Below are 14763 nucleotides of genomic sequence, written 5' to 3'. Positions count from 1 at the left end.
CCAGCCTTCCAGGGCACAAAGCAGACTGAAGGGTAGAAAGTGGATTTGACTGAGCAAACAGAGCAAGTCCAGTACAAAATCTTTCTAAAATATTTCATTATAATTATAGTTTCTTTCATAAGGCACGAGTCCAAGGGCTACTTTATGGAATAACTCTTGTATAATTTGGAGTTGAATATCTATGCAATTCCTGTGGTCTACCTGGAAAACACGAGAGAGAACAGAATTTCACACCACCTGAAAACATTACTTAGGTTTCTCTCCTCCATCTAATGCCTCTGGGGAGGTATAAGCCTGGCAATTGAGGGGTCAAATCATTGGATATTTTGTATTAGAATGACTATAAGGTAGGGGCAGAAAGAGAAAGGCAGAAATGGGGATACAGAGGGTTCAGTGGCTGTGTGCTGATGGTCCTCTCCCACCATTTGCCCCACAGAAAAAGTAAACTTCCCAGCTTCTACCTGGAGTATTAAGACCAACACTGATGACCTGTTAGTCAAACTGAACATGTGCCTTAGACACCAGCAAAGCAGTGCCACCAAAAATATGTGAAAGAAAATGAGAAAAATTTGGGATGAAGCTATTTCTATATCTGTATATTTGTATCATTTTAGAAAAGTGAAATTTAACTTTATAATTTAGCATAGTTTTGACGGTTGGTGTTGATGGGGAGGGTTGTAGCACATGATCTTTTTAGAGCATCCCTGCTCCTTCCAAAGATTAAATGTGAATAAATAGCCATCTTCAGAAGACTCGGGTAAAGTACCCCTAAGCGACACTCAGAAGAGAGTATGGGGTGGTCCCCGAGGGCTGCGTCACTACCCCACGCCAGGGGTTCAGAGTCCTCGGCTCTTGTATCTTTTTCCAATTTTTTGTTACTCCTCTCTGGGAGGCTAACTCTAGGAGTGGCAATGTCTAAGGCCAACAGAAATCCTGGGCAAGCCACTTTCCTTTCTATCATCAAGAAATGAAAGGATTGGAGCAGATGATCTCTGAAATCTTGGCTTAGCCCTCATGATCAACATTGGCAGGTTCCCCCCACTCATCTGTTATCACGGTAAAGCATTCAAAACTGGACGAACGGTGGATTATAGATAAATAAATGCAGATAAATGTCCTCCAACTCTTTCCCTTTTCACCAGCCGCAACCCTTAGTAAACAGTTTACGTATTTTTCCAGCTATTTTTCTATGCAGAGATGGTATCTCCTTCAAACACAAATTGGGAGCCTTTTCATCTTACACGTCTTGGGGAATCTAGAAGCTTTTTAAACGCTCTCTTCTAGACTTGTTTCTACTTAAGTCGGAGCCTCATTTGCAAACGCTACTTAAGATCCTCGTTCCTCTCGGTTTTAATCATCTTTCACTCGCGTGAGGTCCTCAGCCCCCCCGGCGGCCACAGCAACACACACCTCACTTTCACTTCGTGGGCGGCCCCCTTAAGAGGCGCTCTTCACACCGCACTCCAACCCGCAGCGCGCGGAGGTCGCCGCAACACTTCCGCCTCGCAAGTGGATTAGCTAAGACTCCTGCGCTCGGGTTTGAGCCCACAGCTGCCGCCCGAACCCGGCGCGCAGGGATGACGACATCAGCCTGCGGAGGCGACGACGGTGAGAGATGGGGAGGGCTTCCGGGGCTCCCGGCCTAACCGCCGAGACCTGCAGTCATGGCGGCCGCTGTGTGGGGGTTCGTTTCCTTCCTTCTGCTGATGCTCTCAAGGGATGCCCAGAGCTCGGAGGTGTCTGGGGCTACCTCCGAGGGCTCAGGAGGGAGTGGGGTCAGTATCGGAGATCGCTTCAAGATTGAGGGGCGTGCGGTTGTTCCTGGTGTGAAGCCCCAGGACTGGATCTCGGCGGCCCGAGTGCTGGTAGACGGAGAAGAGCACGTCGGCTTTCTCAAGTGAGCATCCTGAGGGCAGCGCGAAAGCGGTTGGGTTGGTAGCCGGAAGGGAGTTCCCCATAGGGGAGCTGAGTGTCAAGACCTGACGACGTCGCTGTCCGAGGGTGAACCTTGAGAAGCAGTCGACGCTTTCCCCTTCCCGGTCCCGAACCTCAGAAATGAGGATGGCTGGCGCTTGTCCCAGGGCTGGAGCAGTGGAGTCGGTTATCTTCAACTCCATTTTGGCCCTGGATGGGGACGACCACTCCTGGGCCCTGGGCACAGATGGACTCCTTATTTGTCTTTTGCTGAATTCTTTCCGTTGCATCTCATCTGGTTTCCCTGGAATCTGGCCCCTTTTTGCATTCATTTCAGTCTTTTGGTGGCTTCATGTTGTGTAGAAAGATGCTAAGCAGGTGGGAATTCTCAAAGCCCACAGGGCTTGTAGTGATGACACAGACTGGGAGGCTAATGTTGCTGCTTCTAAAATTAATGGGCCCCGAAGTCCCTAATCGAAGCACCTTTTTTGCCTGGAGGTGGGATTGTTGTTCTTTTTTACACTTGAATTCATCGAGGGATTTGCGACATCACTATTGTCATTTATGTGAGACTCTACAGTGCTTGCTTACTCCCTTCTGTCCTTTCTAGCTGTGAGTAGAAATAGGATTTGAGCCTATATTAAAAGACGTGGTAGATTTATTAGCACTCTAGTTCTGCAGCAGGCTGCTTTTCAGATGTCTAGGCACAAGTATAATGTTTTAAGTCTTTCAGTTGCTGCTTGGAAAGTGAAACTTTGAACTGAAAATTCATTTGGTAAAGGAAGCGTTTCTCTGGTAGGTTTGTATACCAGCAAGTGGTATCTGAAAACCAGACAATTTAAGTGTGGACATTTAATTCTAAGTCTGTTTTGCAAATATTCAGAGTATCCAGGTGCCTTTGAATGAGAATTTCAACCTCAGATTAATAAATAGTGACAAGCTTACAATCATTTTTAAAGTGCTGTGTATTATTACAAATCTGACATTAGGGCATTCTTTAAGTTTTACCCTGATAAATGAACTTTAATAATAAAACTCTCATTAAGCTTTAGAAAATTAGCCATAATTAACCATTTGACCTCTTTTTTTTCCTGCAGTATACAGTTTTTTAAAAAACATTTATTATTTTTATTTGAAAATAATATATATGTGATATGTTTATTGAAGAAAATATAAACAAAGTGGAGATAGCAAGCCTTAACATTTTATTGTATCTCTTTGGAATCATATGACCTATGTTTTTAATAGTAATATACAATATACAGTGCTTTGTAACCTGCTTTTTTTCATTTAATATTTTGTGAGCAGCTTCTGATACCATTTCATGTTCTTTCATTTGTATGTAGAAAGGTTAATTGAGAATTAATATGAAGAGCTTATGGTGGCAACCTTTTTGTAAGAGGGATAGGTAATTTGTCTTGTACCTGTTATGCATAAATAACATGCAATTTGACTATGTTTATGCTTATTGGAGGTGGCTTGGGACTTGGCTAAATGGAGATCAGGGGAGTTTCAACTGAGGACTCCCATGCCACTTCTTGCTCTCATCACTGTGTATGTAAACCATAATTTATTTATCTAGTCCTCTCTTTGGGGGCATTTAGGTAGTTTTCAGTTTTTTTTTAAATTATGTGCTATGCATTATGTACTACTCTACGTAAGATTAGGTACTGTAATTTTTGGAACTTTTCCTTATGGAAAATTACAGACATACACTAAAATAAACAGAACAGCTTAGGAAGCCATCACAATTTACTGTTTGATTTTATATCTCCTCTGCACCTCATTAATTTTTTTCTGGAATATTTAAATATGATGATCTTAAACATAATATAATTTCACTTGTAAAAACACTACTATGTATCTCTGAAAGATAAGGACTTAAAAAAAAAACCCCACAGTGCCATTATCGATTTGACAAAATAAATGATAATTCCATAATATCATCCAATACCCAGTCCATTTTTATGTTTTCCCACTTATCTCAGAAATAGTTTTATGTGATTGTTCTTTCAAATCAGAGTCCAACAAGGTCATTGTATTGTAGAGTACATTTTAAAAGCCAAGTTTTAAAATTTTGTTATACAATGTCTATGTTATCTTTTAAAGCAAAATATTTACCTTAGGAGGAAAAATATGTTTGCTTTTCTTTGCGCCATTAGTTCTGCTATTATTTGTGTTGTGCCGGAATTAACTTAATTCTCTTTTTTCTGGACCTAGGAAAATGTTTTGAAATTCATTAAGTTAGGGTCCCATCAAGAAACTGAATAATTAGAATAATTCAAGGCAAGTTTAATGAAAGGATTAACCAGGGTAGTCATGGTGTAGGGAAACAACCAGATTATGCAGTATTCCAGAGTTTACAACCTCAAGGCTATTGTCACCTCTAAGCGTGAAGGAGGAGGGGAAGTAAAGGTTACTGGAACCTAGAAAAGAGGAAGGAACTGCCTTGAAAGGAGCTGTGTCCCTTGACAAAGCCAGTTAGGGGCCTCTCACGGAGAGAGCTGGGGGAAAAGTATACTAAGCTCATTTTCTTCCCTTCCTGCTGTGGGGAGAGAAGGGTGGAGAATGATCTGAAGGACAAATAGAAGACATCCAGCTCAGGAATAAGTTAACTTGATGTTTGCACTTCGATTCTGTTTCAGTTTAGTGTGTACTTTGAAGTAGTAAGGAACTTTTTCCTCTTACTTTTTAGTAAACATTGTGGATGTGACAGAATCAACTATTCCTTTAACTGTGAAAGAGCCTAATGATTTAAGGAGCATTATTTTAAAATTATTGTGAGACTGGCAATTCTCTGATAAAGTCAATCCCTTTAGAACCATTTGTTCTCCTGAAAGAAACTTCTCTTTCCTCAGAATGGCAGTTTCTCATTAGCAAAACAAATTAATTTTGGTCTGTGAACATGAAATTATCAGTTCTTGATGGGATGGTTTTCTAAGTCTAGAAGTTTAGAAGAAAGCAGTAAGGAAAAGGTGGATGGTTTTAACTACATAAACATTTTAAACTTCTACATACCCAAAAAGAAGTAACCAAGGTAGATGGGAACTATTTGTAACAAGTGGAACAAACAGTACTTAATTACCTTTTCTGTAAAAAAGAAAAAAAGGAAAGAAAACAAAATGCAAATTAAAACTAGGAAAAAAGGCCATTTTTAATTAAGAAATTGTTGGAGGGGATCTGCAAAATTGGACCCCTAATCTTGTAGGAATGACATATATTATTCATTCCCTTGAATGAAGACATGGCTTTAGAATTGGACCTGTGCTTCTGTCACCTGTTATCTCTATTCCACAGAAGGAATAGAAGTACTTTCTATGTCTCTGTGGAATGGTCTGGGGCGTTTTCAGAACTCATGCAGTGTTAATTATGGAAGCTGAAATGTGGGACAACTCTTGCCAGTTTGGGGTTTTTTTTTTTGTTACTCTGACTGTCATTTTGGGAGGTGTTGGTTTGGGAGTTAACAGATGGTTTAAAACATAAGAAAAGAATAAGCTATTGATCAGAAGTGACTAAATATGATAATTTCATTGTTCCAGGACAGATGGGAGTTTTGTGGTTCATGATATACCTTCTGGATCTTATGTAGTGGAAGTTATTTCTCCAGCTTACAGGTTTGATCCTGTCCGAGTAGATATCACTTCAAAAGGCAAAATGAGGTGAGGACAACTGATTTAATTTTTACCAAAGGCTAGGCTACTGAATACCTCATTATATATATTCCTTTTAGAATTTATAGTTAAGGTTGGAAAGTTTCCTATTTAAACTACAAGTATTAAAACATCCTTATATTGTTCTGATCTGAGCATTGATAATATTGTACAGTTGAACTTTCTCCTGCTCTGGCTTAATATTTATTTTAAAGCTCCTAATATGGTTATATAGAGAAGAGGTAAGGTTACTTACTGTAGGAGCAAAAGCACTGTGAAAGTTTTAATTGAAATGTGATTATTAAAGTTGGAAATAATTTAACTTTTCTAAGTTGAAGATACTCGTCATTGGGATATTTTGATGATACCTCTTAGTATCTGTTTGATAGTATGTTGATCTAGAAATTTCTATCGTTCTTCCTGTCTGGAACATTTAGTGTGCAATGGAAATTTAGTATTTCTTTGGAAGACAGTAAATTACATCATGGAGTTTACTTCAAAGTGAGGATCATAATCAAAAAAAAGAAAAGTACAGTATTAGAGGCTGGAAGACTAGGAAAAAGTTTCAGAAGTTCTAAGTAGATGAACACATGCTTTGAAGTCGAGATGAAAAGAATTTTGGACTAATTCAGGCTCTGATCCTGGAATACCACAAACCCATTTGAGGTTAGAATCAGTTGTGTAGATGTCCACAGTGTTCAGATTCAGCCTTACGCTCTTATAACCCCAATTTATTTATTTGTTATTAGTCTCATGCCAACAGTGCTCTCTTTAGTCTAATCTGACCAGGATAGGAAGCAGTTTTCTTGCTTGCTTGCTTGCTTTATTGAGGTATAATTGACAAATACCAAACAATTTTAAATGGTAATGTCTCTTCTTTGTTTGAGCGATCACAGAATTACTTCGTGTTGCAGTAATAAAGAAGAGGTTATGCAAAGGCAAAAATAATTTGGGGGTTAGAGGAGCTGTATTTCACTACTGACCTTTTCGTTATGTGCCTAGCATATTTAGGTTGATTTGTAGATACCCCAAATTGAGCTGACATAAGAGAGATGTTCGGTTAGTACTGTAATATTTATATTTGAGTTAGTTTTTACTCCTAAAATGCTTTCCCTCTTCCTTTGTTTTTTTTTTTGGTCATTGAAAGTTTTTAAAGTGTAATGTGTAAATATGCTATAATTAAAATAGTGAGTCATATATTGAGCTGCGTCATCCTTTAATATCAGCTGCATATTAGTCCAGTGAAGTCAGCTCCTGTTGATAGAGTTTTCTTTTTCCTCTTTTAGGATGTGTAGTGAACAGAGATGGTTATTCTGTGGTAATTTAAATTCTTGGTATTATTACGAAACCAATACTGTGATGCTACTAAAAACACGTTCTTTAGAAACAAACTACTTTCCCCTCTATTTTGGAAATTAAATTGTCTTAGAATATTCTACTTTGTCCAAATGCTAATATTTCTTGCTATTGGCTATTGAGAGCAAGGTGGAGCATGAATTAAAGGTAATACCTTGCAAATATGTTATAGATATTTTTGATGTAATAAATGGATTTTTCAAAGTAACTGAACCACATTAGCTATTGACTTTCTCATGTCTTTTTAGAGGCATAAAAGTTTTTTAAAATATATGTATAAAACTCTAGTATGTTAAAATCTAAACGGTAAAGGACTTATGACTTTTTATGTATTTTAGAATTGCAAGCTTGGAGATGGGGGTGGTTTGTAGATTTACCATACGAACTTTATATAGGTTTAAACGTTTTTTAAAAATACTGAAAATACTGGGAGTTCTCTGGGGTACAGTGGTTAGGACTCTGCACTTTCATTGCTGTGGGCCCGGCTTCAATCCCTGGTTGGGGAACTAAGATCCCACAAGCCGTGTGGCCCGGCCCAAAAAAAACCCAAAACTGAATACTGGAGGGAATGAAAGTTGTTAAAGGGGGATACTTGTCGATTAAAAAAACTTATTTTTATTTATTCTTTATACTTTGAATTTTGAATAAAGTAGTCTAAGCAATTAGAAATATTTTTCTAAATATAAAGTTTTATTTGCTTTTTCACTTTGGGTAAAGAGTACTTCCTGCTTTAGTATTTAAGGACTGGTTGCAGCAGTTGGATTCATATTCTCAGATCCATTCCTGATGATTGCATGCCTGAAGCATAGGTAAAAAAACAAGGCCCTTACCATTTTAATAATTGGGGAGGACAGAGTAGAGAACAAAGAGGGATCCATATAAGATACTAATATTCTTGACCAATATTTTATAAGCATGCATAAGTTAGTTTCAAATATATGTGAGACTTAAATTTCTGACATTCTGTCAGAATGAAAAATTTTAGAAATGCTGGGTAAAGCATGATAAACATTTCCTTTTAAATGTATAGCTCCCAAAAAAGTAAGGGAAATCCTCAGAGGATAAACTGTAAACTACTTTCCTACCTGGGGGTTTTGTTATTCTCTCACCAAAAGCCTTAGATTTTATTAGCAGCGTGTAGGTGGGAGGCAAGCCTTGGGCATGCTTGGAGTCAGAATTAGGTCTAAGACTTGGTTCCCCCTTTGACCCTTGGCCTGAAATCCAAAAGATCAGATTCCCAACCTGGCCCTGGCTTTTGGAGGGAAAAATCTATCCTGAAAATTGATAGTCACACCCTCATTGAAATTTGGGTGTGAATTTATTACTTCTTGCATGATCCAGAAACTTCCAATCTGAACAATTAATAAGATGGTCCCTGGTCATAATCCCCCACTCCTGGCAGAGACAAATGCATAACTCTCTGACCAGGCCCATGCATAAATAAAGTCTACTTAACTTATAAAATACTTAACTTATAAAATACCCAAGTAATACTTATAAAATATTACTTCTTGCATGATCCAGAAACTGCCAATCTGAACAGTTAATAAGATGGTCCCTGGTCATAATCCCGGGCTCCTGGCAGAGACAAATGCATAACTCTCTGTCCAGGCACATGCATAAATAAAGTCTACTTAACTTATAAAATACCCAAGAAAACAATGTACATGGAGTCAGCAGGTGAATCAGACCTCTGAGAACTCTAGATAGCAGGCTTATTGGATATAGACTGTAAAATTGTTTAAAGTATATTTAAAATGCTTTAAACAAATAAAAGAAATGCTTTTACCATAATACCAAAATAAACCATAGATATTTGAAAAAGAATAAAATTGAACTTTTACAATCTGTATATGCTTTGGGATACAAAACTCAGTGGATGTGCTAAGCAACTGAACAGAGGTTTGATGAGCTGGAAGACAGATCAGAAAAATTACCCAGAAAGCAATACAGATAAAGGAAAGGACACTGTGAAAGTGAGAATTTAACAAGATGTGGAGTAAAGAATGAAAAGGTCTAACACGTGTCTAATAGAAGTTCCAGAAGGAAATGATAGAAAAAATAGGGGAGGCAATTTTCAAAAAGTAAACTGGAATATGTCTGAACATGGGTGATTAAAATTACTGGCATGTCTGGTAAAAATGTAATGTTACCTATGGCACTGTTGCAGGACTTTCTTAAATCATTAAGTTTTTCTTGCAAAATGCCCTTTAAAATTAGGTGTACTCAGCAATGCATGTTTCAGACAGTCAAAAAAATTCCAGCATTTTGTATATTTATAACAAAATAAATTTATTATTAAATAGAATCAAAGAGCTTTAGAGCTAGAAGAATTCCAGGAGAACTTCTGATATAACCAGAAAAGTTAAGAGCTTAAGACCACAGGCCTAGGTAATAGCAGAGCTATAGCTAGAAACTAGGTCTCTTGATTCCAAATCTAGTGTTCTCCCTCTACATTTTGCTAAGTATTTTAGACATACAGATAAAGCTACTTTGATCAGATTTTCAAGATCAAAAGTTTAGATGTCAAAGCATTTTGGAAAAAGCTAAAGGTAATTATAAGGCATTGCTAATATATTATAAACATTTCTTTTAACTAGTAATGCTTTTAATAGGATTACTGATGCTTTTTTCATGTTGCTTTATCAGAGCGAGATATGTGAATTACATCAAAACATCAGAAGTGGTCAGACTGCCCTACCCTCTCCAAATGAAATCTTCAGGCCCACCTTCTTACTTTATTAAAAGGGAATCTTGGGGCTGGACAGACTTTCTGATGAACCCAATGGTATGTATCAGGCTACAATAAAGTATCTTTACTAATCTGTAATTTGCTTCCAGGCAGTTGAAAAATTCTAACCCCTGTGAAAGGAAAGCTAGAGTCAGATTGTTGGATGAAAGGATTACTGTGAACAGTTCATGAATTTCATGAAAATAGTAGCTTTGGGAATACATAATGAAAAAGATAGTAGTGAGAATGGCACAGTAGATTTGACATTGAAATGTGCAGCAGAAATTAGATAAGTACTTATGTTTAAAATTCAAATAGAATAAGAGTATGTGATTAAGTCACACATGGAGCTAACTATCTCATCCTTCATACTACCTGAATGTTAGTCCATTGATGAATGTGCTGTCATTTAATAAATTTCCCCTCTTGATGGCACAAGTAAGGTTTTTACAAAGTCTTTTTTTTCTTAATGTGTTATGAACAGAGAAGTTATTCTGTAGTAATTTAAGTACTTGGTATTTTCATGAAACGATTTTATGGTATCCATTAATATAAAATACTAATAGCATATTTAGAAACAGCTTGACTTTTTTTTCTTTGCTCTTTTTGAAAGTTGAATTATTACCTTAGAATTATCTAAATGTTGATCATATTTCTTGCTGATAGCTATTTAGAACACAAATAGGGATGTTTCAGGCTGTACATCCTTTGAGAGGCATAAATTAGTACCTGGAATCTGCAGTTAGGCATAAAGAGGCAGGAGGGTAGAGTGGATGGGCGAAGTTAGCGATGAGACTCCAAAGCTAATTGAGAAATATCTTCCATGTTCTCATTTCTGAAATTCCATGGGAACATATGCAGTGGTAGAAGCTCCTAGGTCATTTTTTAAAACTTGTCTGCTATAGTAGTTGCCTAGTGGTATATTGTACATTAGAGGGGGGATGTGGTGTTTTCTCCAAGAACCACAAGTCATCTGGAAAGACTTGTGGATCCAACTGGCCATCAGGGTTACCAATCTCAATGCCAGACTGCAGACTGAAGAAAGTGAATGAATAGTTCAGTTTGCAAACTATTTGTGTTAGATAAAACTCTAAACTGCAAAATGATAGGTAGCACAGATGTGAAGCAAGGTGTCTATACAAAGTCCACACACTTATAGGTAAGACTCTTATATTACAGCAGTCAGATACTGAGGAGCACCTTGTTGTCACCAGGGCTCGTTCAGTAGAATTGAAGTGGTGGCTGCTAGTTTTATTCTGTTTACAATATTTAATTTCATCATTGGTTGTTAAGTGCAGATTTTGTTCTACAGTTAAGTAGGAAAAACATTTTCTGAATTTTTTTATTTCACAGGTTATGATGATGGTTCTTCCGTTATTGATATTTGTGCTTCTTCCCAAAGTGGTCAACACAAGTGATCCTGACATGAGGGGGTAAGATGACTGAACCGTGTTCTGATGCCTGGTCCTTCTGTTGTGGCTGAATGGCTTGGGTTTGTTCAGCTTTATCCTAATTACCAAGTCAAATTCATCTACAGGTTGTGTTGATACAGTATTATGTTCCTGGCATTTAATTAATTGTTTCCACTGACCAGATAAATTCAGTTGGTTCTGCCTGATAAAAAGCTTGGGTCTCTTCATATAGTTAAAACATTCTGTTTAGTACTTGCCTCTTTGCACCTTGCTTGTTAAATAGTTGAAAGCATAATAATTCTGGTATACGTAATCCAAATATTTCGCAAAGTGGTAGCTTCTTATAATCTATCTTTACTTACAAAACTCTTCAGAGTACACATTTAGTTTATGTGTTCAGACACACAGAAGAATTTCGGATAGACCCAAGGGAGAAAAAATAGAATAGTGGTTTTCAACTCTCTACCACAAGAGCATACTGTTTGGCAAGGGGAGAGGAGTTGCCAAGTTAGATGCTTCAAATTTTTAGTGCCACCACTTTGTCTCTTTTAAATATTTGCTTCCGTATAAAATCTTCAGAATTAAAAAAAAAAAAAATCTATTCTTCCACCCAAAACCATCAACAAATATCTCCTGAATTCCAGGTTTTTCTATTGTATTTAATATATATGTATTTACACTTTATTCATCACTGAATAAACATTTATTAATCAATTTTTAGGTTCTGGATACAGGGATACAAAAATGGATTATAGGTCATCCCTGTTGTCAACAAGCTCATAGTCCAGTTAAATGTAGGAAGTAGAATGAATTTATAAAGCACTCCTCTTGCCATCAGAGGATTGTGTGTGTGTGTGTGTGTGCATGTGTGGGGTTTCAATGGAACATAAGATATACATAAATAAAAAATGTTTGCTGAGGTACTAGGTGATTAAGTTCTGTAGAAGGTAAGAGACTTATCCCAAGCTGGATGGCAGAAAAAGCTCTTGAAAAAAGAAAGCTTTATGATGTTTCAAAATGTTTTATTGCTAATTCTGGCATCTTTGCCTCAGTGTTGGTTAGAAAGTGTACATCCTCTGTCCTTGTATCTGTTAAGGCAGTTAACTCTCTGTGGTATCAATAGAAGGAAACAGAAGTCACATTGGATTAAAATTCATTTCTTGCAAAATGCTTTGCATATAGTAAGCAGTGTAAAAATTGTTCATTCAAGAGCTTCAGAATTGAACAGGTTCAAAAATAGAGTTGATGAATAATTTTGCGGGGACTCAAGACCTGTTATATTTAAAATATACATTTAATTCTTGATTACTAGGGCATGTTAACATAATGTTTCTTTTCCTGGCCGTATTTGTAAAGGTGCTTTCTCCCTGAAAACTCATGTATATATTCTACATTTGGGGAGAAAGCCCAAGCTAATAATTGAACAAAAATTCAATTTTAAATAATAGATAATAGAGTATTTGCTATTTTTTTTCATGTCCGAACTAATACAATTTAAGTTCACTTTTGGAATGTCACATATAATTCAAATGAAGCAGACATTACATTAATATTGTCAAAAATGGAACAGTACTTATAGATTGTTGGCTCAGTAAGGGGGAGGACAAGAGCCTCAAAATAAAGTGCCATGTCCTTAGGTCCTGCCAGTGACTGTTTTGTAACATTTTAACAATTGGTGTTGCTTGCTTTAGATGCTGTAACTGAGGTCACCCAAGTCATACAGTATTCATAGATTTACTACTAAGGCCCTTAGGAATCAAGTCTTGGAAATACTACAGTTACCTTCCAGACTTTTCTGATACCTTGATACATGGTTAAAGATTGATATTCTGGTTATATGCATCTAGAAAAAGCATGAGTTTAAGAAAACACTTGTTAAAACAATAAGAAAGCATTCTGATCAGAAAACAAAATAAGGTGGCAGGAATATGATCACATATGTCCATTATCCGAGAAAATGCCCTTTATAAAAACAAAAGCCGAATCAAACCCCAGGCAACACTTATCGGACATTTACTAAGGATTGAAATGCTTAGTGATATAAAGGAGGCATGAAATATGGTTTCTGAAATGCTGTTGGGTATGACATTAACATCATTGCTCAGAACCAGTACCTTTTACCTGTTCTGTTTCTCTCCTCCTTCCTTAAGGGAAGTGTTAGTTGTTAAATGACGTGTGCCTTTCATATCATTGTGCTTTGTCTTCCCACAGGAGATGGAGCAGTCAATGAATATGCTGAATTCCAATCATGAATTGCCTGATGTTTCTGAGTTCATGACAAGACTCTTCTCTTCAAAATCATCTGGCAAATCTAGCAGTGGCAGCAGTAAAACAGGCAAAAGTGGGACTGGCAAAAGGAGGTAGTCAGCAGGCCAGAGATGGCAATTTGCACAAACATGGCAACACTGGGTGACATCCAAGTCTTGAGGGAGAACCATTGTGAAGCAACTACTGTAAACCTGAGCTCAATCCTTAAAGTTGATCTCTTATAACTTGTATGTGATAACTCTTCAGCACTGTTTTGTATTTGGTACACAAGAAACCCAGCTTTCATCCTTTGTCTGTATGAGGTCAATATTGATGTCACTGAATTAATTACAGTGTCCTATAGAAAATGACATTAATAAATTATATGAAGTACTATACATTATGTATATTAAAATAAGTCTTAATCCAGAGATAAAATTATCTTGTCATTTTTTTTCCACTTAATGTTTCCTTTATTTCTGACAATATTCTTCTATCTTTCATTATCTGAGGCTTGAAATTGATTTTTCCTGTTTAAAAAGAAGTGGTTGATATTTTTAGAGCAGCATGCACTGTGGGTTTTTGTGTAACTAGACCTTTCAAAATTCTTAGTCCTGCCCTGCCATTTAACATTCCCTGATATTTGAAGTAGAACCACATGTTCCTGATGTAGTTTTAATTTTTATTATTACAGTTAGTTTCAGAGTGTGGATATATGAATTAGAATAGGTGTTACCAATTTTTAAATTCTGGTTACCATCTCTGGTTTCATTTTACAATTATTGAATATCAGCTATAGGCTGTGATTCAAGGTAAGATACAGAGATGGATAGTATCCAGTGCCTGTCCTCCGTAGAGCTTATTATGTAGGGAGGAAGCACAAATAATAACAGGGAGTGAATGGCCAGGGGAAAGAAGTGCAGCAGTAGGAGAGCCTTTTAGAGTCTGAGGATGGAAAATCAACCTTAGAGCTCCATATTGTAATGTTGGTAGTATAGCAGAGGTAGCTTATAAATCCCCTCATCTTCCCCACTATTGATTCTCAGAGTTGTTGGAATATCCAATCAGGATATCTCAAATATCAGGAGTGCCTCAAAATCTTTTTATTTCAGTAAGTTACAACACCTTTTCTTTTGGATTTTGGGTTTGTTTTTTTTTTTAGCAATCTTTTTAAAATTTATTTATTTATTTATTTATTTATTGGCTGCGTTGTGTCTTCGTTTCTGCACGCAGGCTTTCTCTAGTTGCCGCGAGCGGGGGCTACTCTTCGTTGCGGTGCGCGGGCTTCTCATTGTGGTGCGCGGGCTTCTCATTGCGGTGGCTTCTCTTGTTGTGGAGCACGGGCTCTAGGCGTGCGGGCTTCAGTAGTTGTGGCTCGCGGGCTCTAGAGCGCAGGCTCAGTAGTTGTGGCGCACGGGCTTAGTTGCTTCACAGCATGTGGGATCTTCCCGGA

General features: G+C 37.3%; 2 protein-coding genes across 3 annotated transcripts in view; both read left to right on the top strand.

The window, feature by feature from the left end:
- Positions 1–14763, top strand: part of LOC118890723 (translation initiation factor IF-2-like) — a 67290-nt gene that overhangs the window by 22728 nt on the left and 29799 nt on the right. The gene's annotated exons all lie outside the window — the stretch shown is intronic.
- Positions 1607–13739, top strand: LOC118890726 (ER membrane protein complex subunit 7-like). Its single transcript, XM_036843924.1, is given in 5 exon segments — positions 1607–1897; positions 5454–5573; positions 9570–9708; positions 11005–11100; positions 13275–13739. Coding segments are annotated over 5 exon segments (741 nt in total). The 5' UTR covers positions 1607–1664; the 3' UTR covers positions 13428–13739.

This window comes from Balaenoptera musculus, chromosome 2 (assembly GCF_009873245.2).
Source record: "Balaenoptera musculus isolate JJ_BM4_2016_0621 chromosome 2, mBalMus1.pri.v3, whole genome shotgun sequence".
NCBI lineage: Eukaryota > Metazoa > Chordata > Mammalia > Artiodactyla > Balaenopteridae > Balaenoptera > Balaenoptera musculus.
This window is presented reverse-complemented; position numbering and strand designations above follow the sequence as displayed.